The sequence below is a fragment of the Lissotriton vulgaris genome, chromosome 8, assembly GCF_964263255.1.
Source record: "Lissotriton vulgaris chromosome 8, aLisVul1.2, whole genome shotgun sequence".
Classification (NCBI taxonomy): domain Eukaryota; kingdom Metazoa; phylum Chordata; class Amphibia; order Caudata; family Salamandridae; genus Lissotriton; species Lissotriton vulgaris.
The window spans coordinates 487,073,860-487,097,080 of NC_141696.1; the positions used below are offsets into that span (position 1 = coordinate 487,073,860).

At 48.5% G+C, this 23,221-nt stretch overlaps 1 protein-coding gene across 1 annotated transcript in view; it reads right to left on the reverse strand.

Moving 5' to 3' along the window:
• The window catches only part of UXS1 (UDP-glucuronate decarboxylase 1), a 226,566-nt gene that overhangs the window by 29,271 nt on the left and 174,074 nt on the right, over positions 1-23,221 (reverse strand). Inside the window, exons 11-12 of the mRNA XM_086934303.1 lie at positions 12,897-12,940; positions 11,350-11,410 (exon numbers count right to left, since the gene is read on the reverse strand). Coding sequence (XP_086790429.1) covers positions 11,350-11,410; positions 12,897-12,940 — 105 coding nt within the window. The remainder of the gene's footprint in view (positions 1-11,349; positions 11,411-12,896; positions 12,941-23,221) is intronic.

The window sequence follows — 23,221 nt, forward strand, 5'->3', positions numbered from 1 at the left end:
CATACAACACTGTGTGTAGCTGTCAGATTATGTACAAGACATCCAGCTGTTGCTGCTGATCTTGCAAAAAAGGCTAGAGGCACTGGGAATTAAGGGCGAAGCACTGAGCTGGTTGACCTCCTTTTTTTAGAAAGTAGAAGTTTCTAGATTAAGGAGGGACCTTGCTTGTCAGAAGTACATCAACTTAAATGCGGAGTGCCTGAGGTGTCACCCTTGAGCTGTACACTCTTCAAAGTATGTATGCATCCTTTAGCGGATATCTTTTGCTCAACAGACTTTACGATGGTCTCATAAGCAGACGACACTCAGATGGTCGTCTCTCTAGCCTCTAACATTAAGCAAACCGAGGCCACATTTATGGAATGCATAAAGCAGGTACATGCATGGATGTATAATAGCTGCCTCAAACTAAATGGCGAGAAAACAGAGTCCAGTTGGTCAGGAATAATCCCTCTCCTTGGGGCAACCTTTCTTGGCCATCTTGTCTGGGCAATCACCCCCTTCCAACAGAGGAAGTAAAGAGCCTGGGAGTACTTCTTGATAAGAACCTCATCATTGTGGTGCAGGCCAAGAATGTGGCGGGGTCATGCTTTGGTCTTCTAAGAGCCCTCATGAAAACAATCAAATGGCTTCCCATCGGCACATGTAGAATAGTAATACAAGGACTCATTCTATCACGTTTAGACTACAGCAACTCCTTTCATCGAGGAAGTCCTACATATGTCACAAAAAAACTGCAGCTCATATAGAATGCTGCAGCTACAGTCCTTTTAAATATCCCTGATTCCCTGTCCGTAAAACCGGCACTGACAAGCCTTCATTGGCTGCCAGTAAGGAAGAGAATTGATTTTAAGATTAGGTATGGTTAATAATGCAAATCATGCTCAGAGCCAACATATTCTGAGGCAATTTATTATTTCGCACTATAAAGTTCGGAACCTACGATCAAACAAACAATTTCTTCTAAAAGTTCAGAGAAAAAAAATGCGAGAGGTGTGGGCGTTCCTTCGCCTATCTGGCACCCAGGCTTTGGAACTAACTTCCACTGTACCCAAAAGCCAATGATAATTTGCTCAGATTTAGGAAGCAATTAAAAACGTATCTGTTCTCTTGATTTACTGGGTCTTCTTTTAAACCTCCTGTCAGCGCTGGGAAACCCGTGATTGGGTAGCCATGCATTTTACAAGATTCAAAATAAATAAATAAGACTGAGTTTCAACAGACTGGTCTTAGTCATGTCTAATGATCTTCTGTCCGACCTCCAGGACCATTCAATGCTTTTTTAAAAAGTGCATTTTTCATAGGTTTCCTGACTTGCGTGTGAGTGGGTGCAGATCTTAGCTAGTGGGTATTCCAGGTTCTTGACCACTGCACTCCCAGCTGCCCCCATGTTCATTCTCTAATAGACTTGTTGATTGATAATCTGAGCGGACACGGACATGTTTTCTGTTAGTTGTGTGGTAAGGAGCCAGCTTCTGGATGTATCCTGGGCCTTTGACCCTGTACTCTTTATGGAGAGTGATGACTCTGAATCTAAGCCTGGCTTTAACTGGAAGCCAGTGGAGTGTTTTCTGTGAGCGTTTGATTTGGGCATGCTGGAGGAAATTTCAGCACAACAAAGCAGTCAGTCTGTAGCCTTTATAACCAGTAATACGTTTTTTGAGAAGACCAGGGTAATGGTGTTCGAAAAGTCCAGGCATGCAATAAACAAAATTCTTATTAGTTCCAAACGCACAAGCTACTTACCTTTTGTAACGATATATCTGTAAGAAACAGTAGTTAGTATTAGATTCCTTACCTTAGAATATCCCCAGGCGCCAGACTGGATCCAGAAAATTTTGCGTAGCAGTAACCCTGCACGTTGGTAGGCGCCGTCTGCGGCTCCGCGTCCGTCGTCGTCGTTGGTGGTGGTGGTGGTGGTGGTGGTGGTGCTGGGATGACGTCGGAGTACTTAGCCGCCGCCCTCGCGCGCTGACGTCAGTTCTTATACACAGCTTTTCCGCGCCAGAAACGCAGAGCCATGATAAAAACCAACACTGGTGCCATGAAACTAGGGCCCTGAAAGGGGATGACATTAACCCTAGATATCGGTTCGCGGAACGGGGAGGATGTTTGGGGTGGTAAGGAATCTAATACTAACTACTGTTTCTTACAGATATATTGTTAGCAAAGGTAAGTAACTTGTGCATCTGAAAGAAACAGGTTAGTATTCGATTCCGTACCTTAGAATAGATACCCCAGCAATACCAATCCCGGTGATGGGTCTGCGAACCAATGATCACACCAGAAAGTCCTGGAGAACGGAAGGGCCGAAAAAGCCATCTCTCCGGACTTGGCTGTCCAGGCAGTAGTGTCTTGTGAACGTGTGCAGCGAGGCCCACGTAGCTGCCTGACAGATGTCTGCAAAGGGGACTCTCCGACCCAGGGCAGTGGTAGACGCCGTGGCCGAGTGGAATGGGCACGTAGCCCCACAGGAGGCTCCTTTTTAGACAGTGAATAACAAGCCTTGATGCACAAGACGACCCATCAGGAAATAGTTAGTTTGTGCACCGCCCGTCCCTTCTTAGCGCCCACGTAACCAACAAAGCGTTGGTTATCCACCCGGAACTGGCGTGTGGGATCCAGATAGTATGAGAGCGCACGTTTTGGGTCCAGACGGTGGAGCCTCTCTTCCTCTTTCGAGGGATGCGAAGGCGGAAAGAAGGTGGGCAAGGTGATGGACTGCCCGATGTGGAAGGCTGTGACTACCTTGGGCAGGAAAGAGGGTCGCATCCGCAGCACAACTTTGTCCTGATGGACAGAAAGGAAAGGAGGTTTAGAAGAAAGAGCCTGGAGCTCACTCACTCTCCTGGCAGAGGTGATGGCAACCAGGAATGCAGTCTTGAGAGTAAGGAGACAAAGAGGACAGTTATGAAGTGGCTCGAAAGGAGCGCACATCAGTTAAGTCAGAACAAGGTTCAAGTCCCACTGAGGCATCACGAAAGGAACAGGAGGAAACATATGAGTGATGCCCTTCAAGAACCTATTTACAATTGGGGACTTGAACAAAGAGGGCTGATCAGGGAGCCATAAGAAGGCAGACATGGCAGAGAGGTAGCCCTTTAGAGTGCCCAGAGCAGAGCCCTGCTGGGCAAGAGACAGAAGAGGAGAACCTCAGAAAGAGGGGCGGAGAGTGGATCCACAGCCTTTGCTGGGCACCATGCCACAAATTTGTTCCACCTGCAGGCGTATACCGATTTTGTGGAGGGACGCCTGGCTGCCAGAATCACATCACAGACTTCAGGAGGCAAGTCAAATGGCCTCAATTGTCGCCGCTCAATCTCCACGCATGGAGGTGGAGGCTGGAGAGGTTCAGGTGGAGTACGGTCCCCTGCTGCTGAGACAGAAGGTCCTCCTGAAGAGGCAGACGAATCGGGGGATCAACTGACATGCTGAGTAGCTCAGGATACCAGTATCTTCATGCCCAGTCCAGAGCCACAAGGATGACTTGGGCCCGGTCATGCCTGATCATCTTCAGCACTCTGGGTAGAAGTGGTATAGGCGGAAAGGCATACAACAGACCGCAACTCCACTCGCGAGGAAAAGCATCTCAGAGCGAGTGCCGCCTTGGAAATTCCAACGCGCATAACTGATGACATTGCGCGTTCTCTTCTGTGGCGAATAGATCTAACCAAGGCTCTCCCCACTGCTGAAAGAGACCTTGCGCCACGTCAGAGTTGAGACGCCATTCGTGATCCATCATGCACCGACGGCGGAGTTAGTCTGCCCTGGCATTCAGGGAACCTGCCAGGTGTTGAACCACCAGGGTCACGCCCCGATGTTCCAGCCACTGCCAGAGGCGCAGAGCCTCCTGGCATAGGGTCCACGACCCCACCCCGCCCTGTTTGTTGGAGTACCACATGGCGGTGGTGTTGTCCGTGAACACCTGCACTACACTCCCCCGGACAGAGGGGAGGAATGCCTTCAGTGCAAGACGGATCACCCGCAGCTCCAGAAGGTTGATGTGGAGCTGGGACTCCGCTGGAGACCAGAGGCCTCTGATCTCCGCCTCTCCCATGTGGCCCCCCCCAGCCCTGGAGGGACGCATCCATCACAACTACGTGCTTCGGTTGGGGTAGGGAGAGGGATCTGCCGCTGACCCAATCGTGGTCCGAGAGCCACCACTGCAACTGTCTTGCAGTGCCCTCCGAGATCAAGACATGGTCGGACAAGTTGCCCTAATGCTGGGCACACTGAAACTTCAGGTCCCACTGCAGAGCCCGCATTCGCCACCTGGCGTGATGCACTAGAAGGATGCAGGAGGCCATCAGCCCCAGAAGCCGCAGCGTCAACCTGACTGAGACTCGGGATAACGGCTGAAAGATCGAAATCAGAGCCTGAATATCCCGAACCTGCTGTTTGGGAGGATAAACCAGAAACTGCGCAGAGTCTAGAACTGCTCTGATGAAGAGGAGCTTCTGAGAGGGACACAGGTGCGACTTCGGCATATTGATGGAGAACCCCAGCAGGTGCAGGAGGTCAGCCGTAGTCTGGAGGTGGCTGACGACTGTCTGGGGCAAGCCCGCGTTCAACAACCAGTCGTCGAGGTGGGGGAAGACTGAAACCCCTAACCTGCGCATATGAGCTGCGACTACCGCCATCACTTTCGTGAACACCCGTGGGGCGCTGGTAAGGCCGAAGGGGAGCACGGTAAACTGAAAGTGCTCGTGGCCTACCGTGAACCGCAGGTAATGCCGGTGGGCCGGCAGGACGGGGATGTGAAAATATGCGTCCTGCAAGTCCAACGCTACCATCCAGTCTTCTGGGACTAGGGCAGCTAAGACCTGAGATAAAGTTAGCATCTTGAACTTCTCCTTCCGGAGGAAGCCGTTGACGTTCCGTAGGTCTCCTTTGCCCTTCTTGGTAACCAGAAAGTAGTGGGAGTAACAACCATGCCCTACTTCTGGAAAACGGAAACGCACTCGATGGCCCCCTTGGCCAAGAGGGCCGTAACTTCTTCTTGCAGAAGTTGCAAGTGATCCCCCGACATGCGGGGGTACTGCGGTGGCATGGCTGGAGGGGTCTCCTCGAAGGGGAGGGAGTAGCTCCTTCAGACGATTTGCCGCACCCACCTGTCCGATGTGATGGAGCGCCAGTGGAGGAGGTGATGGCGAACCCTGCCCCCACTGGCGTCGAATGGGCCTGAAAGCTCAGACTAGGAAGGCTTTGAGGCAGATGCTGCGGGGTGGATGTGGACTGGCCGCGCCGTTGTCCCCTGTTACCGCCACAACGGTAACCACGCCCAGCGCCCGTTGAATGGTAGTCTGTGGCCCGTGGCTGGCAGGACGTGTGGGGGCGCCCCTCCCGTGGCCACTAAAGGAGCGCTGGGCAGAAGTTTGCTGACACGGGCCGACAGGCCCAAGGACTGGGCCATAGCCCTGGAGTCCTTAAAGCGTTCCAGGGCACTATCTGCCTTGCCACAGAAGAGATAACTGCCAAAAGGCATGTCCATAAGTGTGTTTTGGACATCGGCGAAGAAGTTGGCGGACTTCAGCCAGGCGTGGCGGCGAACCGCCACAGACGTGGACATCGAATTTCCCAGAGAGTCCGTGGTATCCAGTCCACACCGTATAAAATACTGTGCTGCGTCTCTTCCCCCCGCGAGGTTTGAGCGAGCTTCGCCCGGGCCCCCTCCGGGCACTCAGGCGGCACTTCCGCGACCGTATCCCACAGAGAGTGGGTGTAACGGCCCAAGAGGCAAGCAGTGTTGACCGACCGCAACCCCAAACTAAGGGAGGAGAATATCCTCTTTCCGAATTGCTCATACCTCTTGGATTCCCGATCCGGTGGTGCAGTCGAGAATGCGGATTGGGAAGTAGAGGCCTGGATAACCAGGCTCTCGGGGTGGGATGGGTGGACAAGAAACTAGGGTCGCCCGGAGCAGGGCGGTGGCGCCTAGCAACGTTCCTATCTACAGGAGGACCTGTAGCGGGCCTGGACCAGGTGCCCAACAGGACGTCCGTGAGAGCCTCATTAAACTGCAGTAGATGCTCTGTAGAGCTTACCTGCGGTTTAAGGGCCTCTGTGAGGATGTTAGACTTCACCTTTGCGACGGGAGCTCAAGAGCCAAGGCCTTGGCCGCCCTCGTCAGCACCACACTATAAGCTGCCCCCTCCTCCGTAGCCACAGTAGGAGGGGAGACAAAACCAGTGTCTGGGGAGGTATCCAGGCTACTGGCTTACCCTAGTTCCTGTGTCCAGTCCTGAAAAGACGCCCCCCTCAGTCTCTCTCGTCGTCCATATCCCGAAAACGAGGTGTAAAGGATGGACCCAGATCCTCGAAGAACTCCGCTTCGGCCAGCGCCTAATGCGGCGTCGGATCCGGACCGAGGGGTGGACCAGGGACGGTGTTGTGCGGAGACGACGCCGGGGATGACACCCTAGGGGCTGACGCCGGCGGGGTCGTAAGGTCGACCAGTGGTGACCCAGATCCGAAATCAGATCCAGCAGGACCTTGCGTGCGGCGTTGGGACCGAAGTAGTCGACGCTTGGACTCCCAGTCGAGCCGCGGAACCAGACAGAGGAGAGAGCGACCTCATGGCCATGAGGAAGGCCTCGATCTCCTCCGGCGTTGCATTCTGCCCAGGGACCGACGGGTATGGAGCAGGCCGCAGCGCCTGCATCTCCGGCGGAGCTGCGTGGGCGGTGACAACCGAACCCCCGGCCGCATCGCGCGAGCATGGGGGGGGGGGGGGGGGGGGGGGGGGTGGGGGGTGGGGGGGGGGGGGGGGGGGGGGGAGGGGGGGGCGACCTCCTCGACTTCTTCGACTTCTTGTGCCTCTTACCTGAGGACTTGGAGCCCGACGAGTGGTGTTGACTCACCGAGCGGTGATGACTCCGGCCCCGCGACCAGTCCCTCTACCTCCTTCCGGACAGGGACCTCGATGGCGCGGGGACGACTGTCTGAGCTCGAGGTGCTTACGCTCCCGCCTAGCCTTCGACGTCAAGGCCAGACAGTCGGGGCATGACTTGTCATCGTGGTCGGGCCCCAGGCAATGTAGGCATCCGCGATGGGGGTCGGTAACCAACATTAGTCGGTTGCAGTCGGCACAGGGCTTGAACCCGGGCATTCCTACCGGCACCGATGGAGTCGTGCGACTCGAAACGGATGCAAAAAGGATCGAAAAAGCTTAGTCAAAAAGTGACTAAAGGGTACCACTTTTTCTGGACCTGCGCTTGCTGGCGCGGAAAAAAGAACTGACATCAGCGCCCGAGGACGGCATCTAAGTACTCCGACGATGCCCTCCCGGCGCCAACGACGGACCCGCAGACTACGCCTACCGACGCGCAGGGGTACTGCTACGCAAAATTTTCCAGATCCAGTCTGACGCCTGGGGATATTCTAAAGTAAGGAATCTAATACTAACCTGTTTCTTTCAGATATTGTTTAGTTTAGAATAGTGGTACGATTTTGCAAAGTAAGGACAGCTTGAGAATCATACCAGTAACTACTCCATTGCCTTGAGGTAGGCAGGTCAGATGGGAGGAAAAATAAATATCTCTAGATTTCCTACTCAGGGAGGATGATGAAGGCACTCCAAGGCCTGAGGACCAGTCGAAGGGTAATGAGTGACATAGTTGCTCTCATAACTATGGTCTCAGTTAGGGGTCCATTCAGGTAGAGAAAACTTAATTAAAAAAAAGAACATGGTTCAAGCAAGACATGATGCTATGTTGCCCAGTGTTGTTTATCATTTAAGTTTATTGCGTAACATCTGAATGCATTCAGAAATTCACATGGGGCTGGTGTAGCTGTGCTGCCAAAGGACTACTGTAGATGTACTTGTGCAGCTCAGAAGACCTTTTCATATCGGAGAACGGGTCACCTGAGATTCCTAAACGAAAACATCTGTAAAATCAGTATTATTCGTTGTGATCCAATAAAAACCATCACTTCCTATGACTATATTTTTCCTAGACCAACACAGTCCAAAACATTTCTTTTTAGTATAATAGGTTTAATTTGTACTTCCACACAACTACAGTTAATGATTAAGTAATGATAACTGCAAGGCAATGACAGGATTACTTACTGATTGCTTAAGTCCAATTTCCTGGTCATTAACGAACCTTTGTGCAGTGCCTGATCCTGAAGTAGCCCTCAAACTGCAGATCTGATACTCCTCATACATCTTTGCTATACTAGGATGGGGTAGGGTCTCCACTGGTGTGCCCACCCTGTAGTCTCACAGGGGCACCTACTCCCTCAAACATTTCAGCACAGGCATGGATATGTGCCAACGTTTTGGGGGACAGTGGCAACATCTAGAGCTGATGTGTACTGCCTCCCCTTCTCAATTCAGTCCGGTGGCTTGGTTGGATTGGCCCCCTTTAGGTTTAACTTTTAATGAGTGCAAAGATTTGCAAACATTGTGCACATAGGTTTTGCAATAATGATGGCGAATATTTTCATCGATGAAAGTGGGGCATATTTTACAATGTAATGTAATGATGTCTTGTTAAGCGCATGAATCACATCACATGGGGTATCTCCGCGTTGTAGACCGCTGGGGAACCCGTCCTGGCTTTCCCTGTGAGAGGGACCCTACTGGGTCACTATCAGTGCACCAGACGTCAATCTTTACCTGGGCTGATTGGGAGCAGTGGTAGATTTGTAGAAATGGCAACTGCAGTGTACAAGGTCGGATCTCAGAAACAACAGCAAATACAGCCAACCATCACTTCCTCTCCTGCACCTTCATCTCTAAGACCAGTCGGAGGGGTCTATGCAAGGTTCCTCACCAGCGTCTGCCCATTTAAGTTGGACATGGCTACATGCAAACCGGCAATACCATGACTGGGACTTCTGAGAAGAGGGCAAGGGTGTCCTCTAACACAGACGGTTTTCCCAAATATGGTCTGTTGGATTTTTTTAAGTGCAAAAGAGGCCCTGAGGAGTATCAGCAGCGGTCTGCTCCTCAAAAAACAAATTGGGTGTACAAGATGGAGATTTAAACATGGAACAAAATGAACAGGTTTTTGTCAAACTGTTTGACCAGAATTGATTATGTAATTGTTGTGCGTCTTGCTGGAAGCATATTCTGGAAACAAACAAACACACACACACACTAAACACACACATACTAAACACACCACAAAAGAGACTCCACACAGTAGTACATAAAGATCTCATATCTCATATACCAGTCCACAACCCCATAAATTAAAAATCAGTTTGCCAACTAGGCAATTATCATAACATCAGTTAGTGTAAAAGTAAATACTTATACGTTGCACATTTCATGAAAACAATACCATCACTATACAGATTATGCTGGTCCTGAAACGACACTAGTTATCTTATCATTGCAAGGTATACAAGGACATAAACCGCAATATCGGGGCATAAAATGAGAATTGAAATAGGGTGAAGGCAAGAGTTGGCCAAAATGACAGGAAGATCCCAGATAGAAATTAGGGGAGAGTGAAAGGATGAGAGAAAAGAGACAGAAGATGTGCCAGAAAAAACGGAGAAAAAATTACAATCTTCTTTTCATTTCTCATCTTGTCATATTTCACCAGACAACACAGACTGTGCAAGTGCCTGGACTCTAGCTCTGGAGGGAGCTAGAGGAGGAAGCTGCTAAAGTACACCTGAGGGCCCTAACCTGCGGCTGCTGTTAGCCGAAACAGTTTCATGAGGACTAGCCGAGTGACACCAACCTGCAGCCTTGGCAGTTGTCAAGTCAAGAAAAGCTTGCACTTCAAACTGAGCAGTTCACTGCCCAACTTGAGATTGAGCTACTGACTTTACAATCTGCAAGTCCGACTGAAGGAGTGCAGCAGGAGCTTATACATCAAGGCTGAGCTGACAAGTCTTTGCAAATTCTACGTCTGCAGCTCCAACCTCACATTGTATGTGTTAGGCAGTTTGTGATCGTTGGAGGGGGGGAGAGGGGAGAGAGAGTGAGAAGAGAGGAGAGGGAGGAGAGAGAGAGAGGGAGGAGAGAGAGAGGGAGGAGAGAGGAAGAGGAAGAGGAAGAGGAAGAGAGAGGAGAGAGGAGAGAGGAGAGAAGAGAGAGAGGAAGAGGAAGAGGAAGAGAGAGAGGAGAGAGAGAGGAGGAGGGAGAGAGAGAGGAGGAGGAGGAAGAGGAAGAGGAAAGAGGAGAGAGGAGAGAGGGGGGAGGGGAGGGGGGAGAGGGGAGAGGGGAGAGGGGAGAGAGGGGAGAGGGGAGAGGGGAGAGAGGGGAAGGGGGAGGGGAGAGAGGGGGAGGGAGGAGAGGGGAGGGGGGAGGGGGGAGAGGGGAGAGGGGAGAGGAGAGAGGAGAGAGGAGAGAGGAGAGAGGAGAGAGGGGAGAGGGGAGGAGGGAGGGGGGAGGGGGGAGGGGGGAGAGGGAGACTTTATAATCTGCAAGTCCGACTGAAGGAGTGCAGCAGGAGCTTATACATCAAGGCTGAGCTGACAGGTCTTTGCTAATTCAACATCTGCAGCTCCAACCTCACATTGTATGTGTCATATGTGTTAGGCAGTTTGTGATAGCTGGAGGAGAGAGAGAGAGAGTGAGAAGAGAGGAGAGAGAGAGAGAGAGAGAGAGAGCGAGAGAGAGCGAGAGAGAGCGAGAGAGAGGGAGGAGAGAGAGGGAGGAGAGAGAGGGAGGAGAGAGAGGGAGGAGAGAGAGAGAGAGAGTGAGAGTGAGAGTGAGAGGGAGAGGGAGAGGGAGAGGGAGAGGGAGAGGGAGAGGGAGAGGGAGAGGGAGAGGGAGAGGGAGAGGGAGAGGGAGTGCGCGAAGATACGGTTGAGAGGAAAAGGTACAGAACAGCAGCTGAATGCTTTGATGAATCAATCAATTAACACAATCACCAAATGTAGGCTGTAGAAGTTGTATCAGCTAACAATTAAGATAGTAGACCTTACAGCCCAGCCCGAGTCCTCTTGATAAGCTTACCAGAAGGACGTACATATCAGTAGCTCGCAATGCATGGCACTGATCTCCTAAAACTAAACCCTTCATCTGGTTTTTGCAATTCACAGAGAGACTTCTAAAAACAGGAACAGTGTGCCATACTTGCACTAATATGCACTGAAACTAAAATACACTCAATGAATGTGAAATTAGAATGAAAAGCATAATAGCTATGCCTGCACCATGCTGAAGCTGTGTATTTACAGAGCTCTAGTACTTGAACAGAAAAATTCAAAATGTACACACTTGTGTTAAAGACAGATTTGTAAACAGTAGGCAAACAATATGGCATGCAAGTATAATATAATTTAAACTATTGGTAACTACTAAAATTAGTGTCATCGACCCCTTGTGCCATTTTTGAAAAACACAAAAAGAAATAGAACAGAAGTGGTTTGTGCAAATACCAGGTTGACTGGACTGCTGACATTGTTGTTCATCAAGGACACCAATCCATTCACAAGGTCACTGAAAGTGATTAAGAAAATATAGTTTAATAGTCACAGAGGGGCAGAATGAACCTAAACTCACCCATTTTCTCAAAAAGGCAGAACTCAAATTGAGCCTGAGGCAAACCTAAAGAGCATGCATTATTAAGTGCACATCAAAGGCTAAGTGAACATTTATTCAACAAGTGAAGAGAGTGCAGCCTTCTTTAGACTCCATGTATATAAAATAAACTACTCGTCATCCTCAAGAATGGACAACGCTGGTTCTAAACATCCTATTTGGCAGTTTATATTTAAATATCTTAACTATCTCCAGTAGAATGTGGGTGTTTCATGTTAAAGGCAAACAAAACACCATTCCACCATAAATGTGACTTAAGAAAGGTAAAGAGCTATTCCTGCCCTTGAATATTCCCTGCAAATGGAATCGGACTGTAACAGCGCACAAACTACCTAAAACGAATACATTCTTTGCTAGAGTGGCTTTTTTTCTGATGGCACAAATAAATCTAGCTATATTCCTTTGTTTGCAGGTGGGCGTGGTTCCGTGTAAATGAGGGATTGATTTTGCCACAGTGTCGTATTAGTGACAGGGCAGCAGGGGCAAACAGGCCCGTAGGAAAGGCACTTATAGTGCGCCACAAAAGGTCGGTACATTGTGCGCCTCCCGATGGCAGAACGCTGCAGGAGGGAATGGAGGCCCTATGAACCCCCCAGACATCTCCTGGTGGCGGGCACATTTACTCCCATCATGCATCTACAGGGGGATCTTAGACCCCTCTTTAACCCCTTGGCTGCGGGGCACATTCCCCTGCTGTGCTGGGGGGAGGGGGCGCGCACAGCGCCCAGGTGCTCAGCTCATGAGCCACGGTTCTCGTGTGCTCATGACGAGCTGAGCTCGTCATGACCACGCCAGTTTAATGGAACGCTCATCACAGCAGGGGAATTAGCCTCGCATGTGAGCATTCCAAAGGTCATGACAAGCTCAGTTCGTCATGAGCACACGGGAACCGTGGATCATGACGAGCTGAGCTCGTCATGAGCACGGGAGGGGTTAAAGTGCAGGCGACTTGCCGCCTGCAGAGAAACACGGAGCAGCTTTGTAACAGTCGCTCCTTTTTCACTGAATGTGCTGCCACCAGGTCAGCCTAAGTTCATGACTGCACTGAGGGCAGCACATTTATGACAGTAAGACGCACTGTCCCTGTGTGCGTGCGGCACATCTGTTTAAAGGTGCGCTGTGGCACAAACAGGGACATTGTGTACTGTCTTTAATACGAGACAAGAAGTGCACTTAGTCAAATAGATAATGCTTAAGATTTCTCTTTGCATACTAATGATCAGCTCTCCGGATGATAGATGCAAGAAAGCATGAAGTTTGGATACAGTTCACAGAATAAAAACACAATTGCTGTAAATTTCTCAGGCGCTTAGAGGAGAAGATTAGCACAAATTCACTGTGTGGACCAGAGGGTACCATATAAACACTGATTTAATCGTCTTACCTAACATATTGGAAAGCGCGTGTCTGGGTCCCAGAGCCATAAACCTGCAAACAAAAGAGAAAAAGAGAAAAAAAGTAATGTTACTTGTGCTGCATGCTGTCTGTAATGTAGCTTCTGCATTGATGAGAATTGCAGTTATCCTTGATGTTCTGTGGATGAAGAAACAAATGTGCAGGTAAAAACAGTATATACCATCTAATTATACATTTCAATCATTGAAAATCTTTTTCACACTTTACGCTCTGCTAAAAGACACACCACATACAAAAGGTGCCTAAAGAGAGATACACGTGTGACATAAGGAGTGCACATTTCCTAAACGAGGCCTTTGAAGACCTAGAGTACATGTTCAAACTACTAATTAAAATAACCATGCAATATCTTTGATTCAATATTTTTATGGTGGTTGACTTCAACTAAACTCAAGCAGTGGATGACTGATATATATTCTTCTAAACAAACTATTTAGACCCAAAAGCCACTTGAGTTTCATATGGTTCAACAGAAAATAGCACCACAACCGTGGCTTCCTTTAGGTTAGTGTCTGCCCCTTTTTAAACAGTCGCTAGAATTAAAACGGATGCAAAGATTGGCCAGGCAAGGAGAGGCAATGCAGGGTTCTTACAGACAGCAAACCAACGGCTACACCGAAATACGGACGCCATTACGGCAGTTGCTTCTGTGGTTGAGAAGGTCAGCGAGATGCAGTTCAGTTATTGGCACTCAATTACATGCTCCATTTATTCTTTGAAGCAATGAAGCACTTAAGCATTAGTCTTAGTCCTGCACCTCTCTGGCTGCCACTAATGAATATTAAGTCATCTGAATCCTGCCTGCTTTCTGTCTAAATGGTAATTTGGAGAATTGCGTTATTTTGTCCAAGTAGTGTTGTCAATCAATTTAACAATTGAAAAGTTTTCTATGGATGGACATTGATTCAGAGACACAGATTTGCACTACATTACGGATAAGATCAATGTTAATGGATTATCTTGACGCTATCTATTGACAAAGGGGATTTTGTGGTTTTTGTACAATATCGTATTGTTTTACCTCTATCCTCAACGTGCTTCAGTAGAATTCTTATTTTACACTCACTATGCAGAAGTCCTCTGTAGAATAGGGCATGCATGATAAATTTGGGTTAGAGACCTGGCTAAGTAGCAACTCTTCTGCCTTAGGGTACAGTAATGGAAACAAGATCAATCGATCTTGCATTTTCAGTAAAAAGTCTGGTTTGAAAGGGGCAAAAGCAAGATAGAGGTTTTCCTTGAAGGAAGGTGTCAAAATGATTAGGGGGGGGGGGGGGGGGGGCTTTTACAGTTGTCTGTCACATTCTTAAAGCGTGCGGTTCATTTTAGAAAGACAGTTCAAATTTCAATTTAATTTAACTTTATAGCCATTAAAAGTTATACCTTTCAATAGATGGTGCATAACCAATATGCAAAATAGTAGATCAGAACAGTAATGCTTGATGACATTACATTTCGTTTATAAGAGGATGACCTGATCAGCTGGTAAATCTCTACTTTTCGGGCAGCTTCAGATAGAAACTCTGAAACAGGCTATTATAATTTTATAGCTGCTAATTAAACCTGTACTTGGATAAGCATGGACTACATTGAGGTCCTCTCAAAATCGATGTATTATGTTTAGCTATGGTTCCTGAACCGGAATGTATAATAGCCCAACTTGGTATTTCTTTCTTTCTGCCCTTCCCAGTAGCGACGTGCGGGCTTTCCATAGAGCGCTCTAGTCTTTTCATTTTAAGATCTTTCCCACGAGACATCTTTTTGCTGTATGTAGCCAAAAAGCCTCTTGTGGACATTCGAAACTCTGGGTGAACTTGGAGCCTGTCCATTACTTTCCTTTGGTTGGCTTAGCTACTTTTATTTGCTTTCTTCTTATGCAATGGCTTGCGCCTTCCTTTTTTTTTTTTTAAAGTTGTCTCTCCTCTGGAGTATATAACCTTTAACCATCTTTTTCATTGGCCGACTTGTACCCTTCCAGTGTTCACAGTATTGGAAGTCCTTTCTTCCTCATTAACAGTTCATGAGAGTGTATGCGTTTTCTTGCTCTCCCTCATGTGCTGGCCTTTCCCCCCCACCACATCACGCTTCTCGTTAACTGACTCGAAGGACGTGTTCCTGGGCGACTTCAATATTCACTGGACCAACTCTGAAGACATCGCAGTCCGTAACCTTACAAACCTTCTTGAAATAAACAACCTCAAACAACTCTGCAACAAACCAACTCATACTAAAGGCTCCACTCTAGAAGCGATAATCACCAGAAATGAGCTTGTCTCACTTCTATCCATCACTCCCATTGACTGGTCAAACCACCATCTCATAAGGTTTAATATCAAGACCCACCTCAGATCCCACCCAGCACCATCCAACAAACCTATGCTCTGAGCTAGGAACATCAAACAAATCCCAATAACGGAACTGGAATCCTGGATCTGTGCCCACTTACCGTATCAACCACTCACTCACATCGTTGAGGACGTCACCGCCCACTATACTACAGCGATGACTGATGCTCTTGACCAAGTGGCACCGCTTACACCAAAACAATCTAGAAAAATCCAATTGAAATCATGGCTCAACTCAGATCTTAACAAGAGGAGACAACTAAGACAGTGAGGAGTGAAAGGTGCACTGTAGATGGGTTCTGTCTCCATATCCTTTCTAAGAACTGCACAACTTACCTATGAGAAACATCTTTAGAGAAAAAGCCACTTTCTTTCGCAACCAACTTGCCCTCGCTAAGAACAGACCAAGGCAGCTCTTCAACATAATTAAACAACAAACTACCCTTACCTCCCCACACGAAACAACAGTCACAAATGAAAGCTGTGAAGGAATTTCTAACTTCACTGATAAAGTCGTAAAAATTGAGCAATTCCTCATCCAAGTCACAAATCTGGCACCCCTACCAATCTTCCCCAGTGACTCACATCCCACCACCTTAGCTCCCCATCTGGACTTCACTAATGACCCCAAGAAAAACTAATGTCAACTATGATCTCCTTCAACTGAAAAACAATACCAATTGGTCTGACTTAAACCTTTACCAGAAAGTAAAGTATTCAATATAATTGCAAACTTGAAGCCCACACCCCACACTACTGATCTTCCATCCATCAACCATATCACCCTATTCTGGACAAAAACCAACAACCCATCTCTCTCCTCAGGCTGTGTACCAGACTCCCTTCAACTAGGCCAAATCACACCCATACACAAAAAACAGGGGCTGACACTAATGACCTCATTAACCTCAGACCCATCACCAACCTAGAGTTTCTGGCCAAAAAATTGAGAAGTGGGCGACTAATTCAACCACCATGAGATATTCCAAAAAGGATTTAAGAAAGGCTACAGCAAAGAAACTGCTATGATCAATATCTCTGATGACATTCACAGATCCTTAGTTGAAGGTGACGCATGCCACCCAATCCTACTTGACTTATCTGTAGTTTTTGATACAGTAAATCACCGAGCATTACTCAAGAAACTCAAGAACTGCACTGGTTTGAATGGCACAGCCCTAAGATGGTTCCTATCTTCCCAGCAACATCGCTCACAACAAATAAAAAACAAACAATCTCTCGAAACCTACTCTAGTTCATCATGGTGTACCCTAAGGCTCAATTCTCTACACATCCCTTTTCAATCTCTTCATGGAACCCCTTATCGTTATCCTGAACCAAGCAGGGGTCAAATATCACCCATATACTGATGACACCCAACTCAACTACAAATTAAATCACCCAATGGCATCCTACCTCTGAAAACTACACTAATCAAGATACAAACTTGGATTAACACCACTCACTTAAAGCTGAACCCCAACAAAACTGAACTACTTTTCTTCCCTAAAAACAATCCTCTACCAATCCAATATTGGCTCAAGAATATGGACGTCCTAAATTGTTCTCTAACACTATCCAACTCTGTAAAGTCCTTGGCCATCGGCCCAGACAAAAACATGTCAACGAAGGACCACATCAACAACTCAGCCAAAGGAGTGCTTTACCCACTAAATCATCTCAAGAAAATCAAACCATTCATTCCCCCCTGATGATTTTAAGACAGTAGTGCACTCGCTAGTCCTCTGAAAACTCGATTATGGCAACGTCATATTCACAGGACCTCTGAAAAATCACCTTGCACAGTAAGAACAGTTCTCAACACGGCTGCCTGGCTCCTAAAAGGTTTCTGAATCGAAGAGCACCCTTTGAAGTGTACGAAGGAAGAATGGATCTCCTTCTCCAGTGTGTCACATGCAGCTTACAGAAATGCATAAATACACAAGTCTGTCAGGGGGGATTCCTCTACCTCCTCTCCTCACGTTTCACAATGCAGCCATAGGTCTCCCAAAATGGAACCCACAGTCTGCCATGTATGATACCATTCAAAGGCACACAAACACCATGAACATGTATTTAACATACACACACTGCAAAGCACTGAATCCTTCATGCACTGTTCCACTCAAGGGCACACATACACCCAGGACATGCATTCAACATGCATGCAGAGCACTACATCCTTCAAGCACTATACCACTCACAGGCACACATACACCCAGGACATGCATTTAACATATTAGCAGTGAAAAGCACAGTACCCTTCATGTACTGTACCACTCACAGGGACAAATGCACCTAATGCACATACACATCTCATTCACTGTACAGCACTCAACATCAAACTGATGTAGACCAAAGGGTGAGTTAAGCAACCAGCAGTGGAACTTTAAATGAATGAGTCTGTAGGCTTCACTCTAGTGACACAGGTTAAAGAGGACCCGTTCTCTCCTGTTGATCACTACTGCCTTCACTGCACTTGTGCGTCTTAGCGCCTGGAAAAAGCAGTAGACTTTCAACATTATGAGGGTGGTGCTTTGGTGCAACTCCCGGTCCAACAAGATTGCAATCCAAGGGACAGACCTAGTCCATGGTGCACAAGCAAGATCTGCATTTGTCTAGAACAACAAAAATCAGCATTGGGGATCTAGGCATCAGTGCAAACAAATAAAGGTGGAACTTAAGCAAGGCCCACACTATGACAAGGCACTCCTTAATAGCTGCCCAGTTCTGTTTTCTGGGAAGTAACCTCATACTAATAAATTGTACCGGACGCTCTCCTCCTAAATCATCCAGTTGAACTAACACAGCTTCAAGTCCTTTGCAACAAGAGCACCGAGATCGCCCTCCTCGTTGTCACCAACGACATCCGTGCCCTCCTCGACCACGGCCACACGGCACACCTCATACTGCTGAACCCTATCAGCAGACTTCGACACCATCTTTCACCGCACACGAGCCACCAGACTCCACGACGCTGGCATCCAAGGAAAGGCCTTACACTGGATACGTTCTATCCTATCAGGCAGAACGCAGAGAATAAGACTTCTGCCCTTCCTCTCAGAACCAACAGAGATCAGATGCGGATTACCCCAAAGATCCTCCCTCAGCCCCACACTCTTCAACGACTACATGGCTCCCCTCGCAACCATGGTCAGAAATCAGTCTCAACATCATCTCCTACATGATGACCCTCAGCAAATCCAGCATATCCTCTCCTTCACCAAGGAACCCGATATCACTAGACAACTTCCAACAAGCATTTACAATGCAATGGTCTCGGCATTATTAAAGGTAGAGCTATTGGCATTGCTCATGACTTTTTTTTTTTTTTTTATCGTAAATAAATGGCATTGTCATTTACATTGCCAATAGCTTAATCGTTAAATAGTCATTTACAATGCCAAGAGTGTCCCATGCTCTGTGGCTGCACTGCAGTTGTGAGCAGAGTGACCCATGCCCAGAGACTGCACTGCAGAGAGCCCCCCCCCCCACACACAGGGCCCCTCACACACAAGCCCCCCCCCCCACACACACACACACACACACACACACACACACACAGAGCGAGCCTCCCACACACACACACAGGGCCCCACACACACACTCACGTGAATGGCGAAATGAAGACGTGCTCATGAGGGCAGTGAAGCTGTATACTTTAAAATGCTTACTAGCCACCTTTATTTTCCAAGCGCTGCGGAAACTCGTGTTTGCGTAGTGGTCGGAATTATGAGTTGAGTGTTATTTACTCATCCTAGCAATCACTGGGTGTGTTAAATATCCCCCCTTCTTTAAATTTTGTGAGGTTAAACCTGTCGGAGTGTAACAGGGTAAAAATATAAAGTATTGAGCGCACATTACGATTTTGGTGCAGTAAGCACTAAAATCAGCATGTTATACCCCATAAACTTGTCATAAGTGTTATTAAACGCATAACGGACCCTGCGGTATACTTATTTATCAAGTGCGATCCAGAGCACCTTCATTCTCGCAAACTCTGAATCAGGGGCTTTTTCTTGACTTTCTGTACGATTGTTAGTTGCTGCTAACTGTGCTGCTTTTACCCCTCAAATCGTCTCCGTGCTGTGCTTTGTCTGCTCCGGCTTTAAAGATCAGCGAGTGCATTTCTGGAGTTTTTGCACCAAATGCTGGCAATGCGCTTTTGTTTCAGACGCTCTATGCACCACGAGAAGTTGTTCTATTAACTCCTTCCTGTTATATCGTTGTTCTCTGGACATGTTTCTCCGTGTTGTTTTACATGTGTTATTACTAAATCTTGTACAACGGTGTGAAACTTGAAAGGGTGAAGCCTGCGCTATAATAAAACAACAGCATAGCCACCTTGGTAGGTCTGTGTTCAGAAAGAGCTCCCTTTACGAGACAAGCGATGCGTGGCACGGCTAGTTTGTGGACAAAGGTCCCTTTAAGATATCGTGGAGGTGACTGGCTCCAGGCTCACCCCAACTGAAGCAGCTGCCCCGCCCGCACGGTCCTCTTGAGTGAGGCTGTCGCGTGGCGGTGGGGTGGTGGTGGGGGTGGGGGTGCGGGGGAGGGTCAGCGCCAGGAAACCCATGGTGTCAGTGCGCTTTACAAGCACCCCTTACAATACAATACAATACAGCAGTGACCGTGATGGGCTTGTGCAGAGAGATAAGTAATGGGACAGCAGCCATGACTGTCTGCGGACCAAGCGGCGCTTAGGTTATTTGTCTGTGCGGTGGCATGTCAGGTTTTGGCTGGATCCTTAGGAGCCAGGGGTGTGGCGGAGGGGTAGGAGCTGCTACATATGGTTTATGGTGGGAAGGGGGGCAGGGGCTGCTGCTGTCTATGGTTATGCGTAGGCTTCTGGGTTTTGGGCAGGCCCTGAGGAGCTAGGGGTGTGGCGGAGGGGCAGGACCTGCTACATATGGTTTATGGTGGGAAGGGGGGCAGGGGCTGCTTCTGTCTATGGTTATGCTTAGGCTTCTGGGTTTTGGGCGGGCCCTGAGGAGCCAGGGGTGGAGGGGCAGGGTCTGCCTTCCTGTGGTTTGGGGGGGAGTGGCGGCTGGGCCCTGGAGGACCCTTGCAGCAGCAGAGTGGTAAGTGTGTGGTATGAGCAGAGGGTGCATTTTAGAGCATACATTTGCACATATATCACTTGGGCATGGCGTGGAAGCGCACTGAATTTATAAACTGCACATTTGCTTTGAAATGCCCAATAACTTTGCACAACATACAGATTTACTAAAATATCTATACGTTTATCAACTTTCACTGAATATTTCTAATTTTCGCACCTATCAGAAATGTTGTTTCCGTCACACTTTAGAATTAAAAACATGCCTCCTGTGCGCATTCCTTCATACGGACATATTTTTAATTATGTGTAGAGTTTATTTGCAGGTGTTCAAATGTTGCTGGGTGTTAGAAAACAAATCCCAACCTACTACCCTTTCTTTCACACTCCCTGACCCCTCATAGGTCACTTTACAAAATCCTCTCTTTGCAGTCACAGAACGAAACGTTAACTGCAATATCTCTTTGCCAGAAGCCGTTTGACCCCTGACCTTGAATGCCTTGCAAACGGACAAGATTACATCAAACTGTAAAGCCCTCTTGCCTGCTCATTCTTGTCCTGAACTGCAGCTTGGCAATCCTGGGGGTCGGCGGAAGTCTTCGCACCCCTACTGCCAGCGCCTATACTGTCCCATGCAGGTCAGTGGGGCTGGGGCGGAGTCCGTCATACTCGGTCCAAGTTGGCCAAACAATGAGAGAATAAACAGGCCCTTGTCCTATCTGTGAGGGGTCAGTGGAACCGGTCTTTCTAAGTACAAATGACACTGCACCAGCCCCGCCATACTCTTATCCATCCCCCCGCCACATACCGATGATGCATTCTGTAGGAGCTCGGCTTTTCATCAAAGCACCCTTTAACCCTTTCACGCCCTCTTTTAACGCCCCTGCTACAAAGCTGCGCCCTCATTGCCTGAGGGCGAGTTGGTTCAATAAAATAAAATATGCCGATAATGAGCCGGCTGAACGGCTACAAGCATTCACCAAAAGAACAGAACAGCTAGCTGTATATAATCTAACACTGATAAGACATGTTACCTCTTCATTCGCAAATAGAAACACGCCTTGTGTAATAAGATTCTTCTACAAACGAAATCACCAAAGTTGCTCCTTTCTGGTACTAAATTGCGACACATCTCGGGGTAGTATGGGGGGGGGGGGCGAGGGCATCTCGGGGTAGCATGGGGGGGGAGGGCATCTCGGGGTAGTATGGGGGGCGAGAGCATCTCAGGGTAGTATGGGGGGCCGAGGGGGGCAGTAGAAAAGGTTCCTTGTGCCATTTGTTTGGATTGACTGCTAGGAGCTGCTCCTTGAATAACACGAGCAAAGGTACATTTGGGTCATTTTGTCGCCTCTGGTGGAGAGCGAGCTGCTTTGCAATGTAGCGTGATGTTTTATGGAAGCGGAAACGCTCCTTTAATTAAGCAGATCGGGATTCCATTACACCCTTCGAGAAGATGGCGTTTCTTGTTTGCCATTTCAAGGGAGGCCCATTGGTATGAACAAGTAACAGGGCAAGAGTAGCGCCTCCGCCTTTAGGGTTACTTGTGCGTGCTAGGCGCAGGACACCACCAGCCACAGGAGCACACCCGGACTCGGAAGTCCTCCGAGGTGGATGCCACGACCTGGACCTTTTCTCCCAATTTAGTGTCCAAAACCGAAGCTGCCTGTCTTTCAGGAACGTACTACTGTGTTTTTAATATGTACGGACTCGTCTCGCATAGCACCTTGTTTTTCTTCCAGCAGCTGGTGCGTGCGTGGGAGCAGCAAATGAGAATAATAATAGAAGGTGCCAACATATTTCTTAAACCCAAACATTGAGGAAATGCGCTTATGGCAAGAAGCATTTTACTTGTAGGCAAAATATAAAACACCTTGATACACTAAAACCCAAGAGTGAACCAGCTCACCGCCTGCGAAGTATAAACCTAAGACTGTAAACTCAGCCAGCCTACTACACAATACCTGTGACACTCCACCTTACACTCACCCAGCCTACCCTGCCCCCCAGCTGGAGGCAGAGCGGGACGAAGGAGAGCTGCGGGCGGAGGGAAGGAGGGGGGCCAGAGCAGGACGAAGGAGAGCTGCGGGCAGAGGGAAGGAGGGGGCCAGAGCGGGACGAAGGAGAGCTGTGGGCGGAGGGAAGGGGGGGACGAGCAGAGCAGCTCTGGAAACCACCACCGTCTTTTTCCGAGGCAAAGCAGAAATGCCTTGGAGAAAGTATGGTAATTTTCGCATTCGGGGCGTGTGTTTTTAGGTTTGAGTGACGGATGACGTCAAAGGTAGAAAGAACCTAAAAAAGCACGCCCCCGAATCCGAAAGAGACGGGGCTTGGCAGGAGTGACGCCCTTCTCCTCCAATGGCTGCCCTCCCTTTAGGAAGCCAGCCAATGGAGAAGAGAGGCGGGTTCCAAGCTCCCTAACTCCAAAACATTAAATCTTCGGGACTCCGCCCCTCACTGCTTCGCAGTGAGAGCGACGGTCCCTCGACCTAAAAAGGGATGAAAGCTGTCACGACCTGGATGAGCAACAGCTGTCTGAAGCTCAACTCAGAAAATAGAGGTCCTCATCCTCAGCTCCATCCCCTCCGCATGTGACAACACCTGCTGGCCCCACGACCTCAGAAACCCACCCACCCCAACTTACCATGCACACAACCTTGGCATCACACACGACTCTTCACTCACCATGAACTGCTAAATCAACGCTGTATACTCCACATGCTTCAACACCATCAGCATTCCTTGCAAGACATTCAAGTGGATCCTCCAGACTACAGGAAAACCATCAGCCACGCACTCATCACCAGCAGACTCGACTAGGGCAACGCCCTCTACGCCGGAAATCAAGAAAATTCTCCTCTGCAAAGTCCAGACTATCCAGAACGCCGCAGC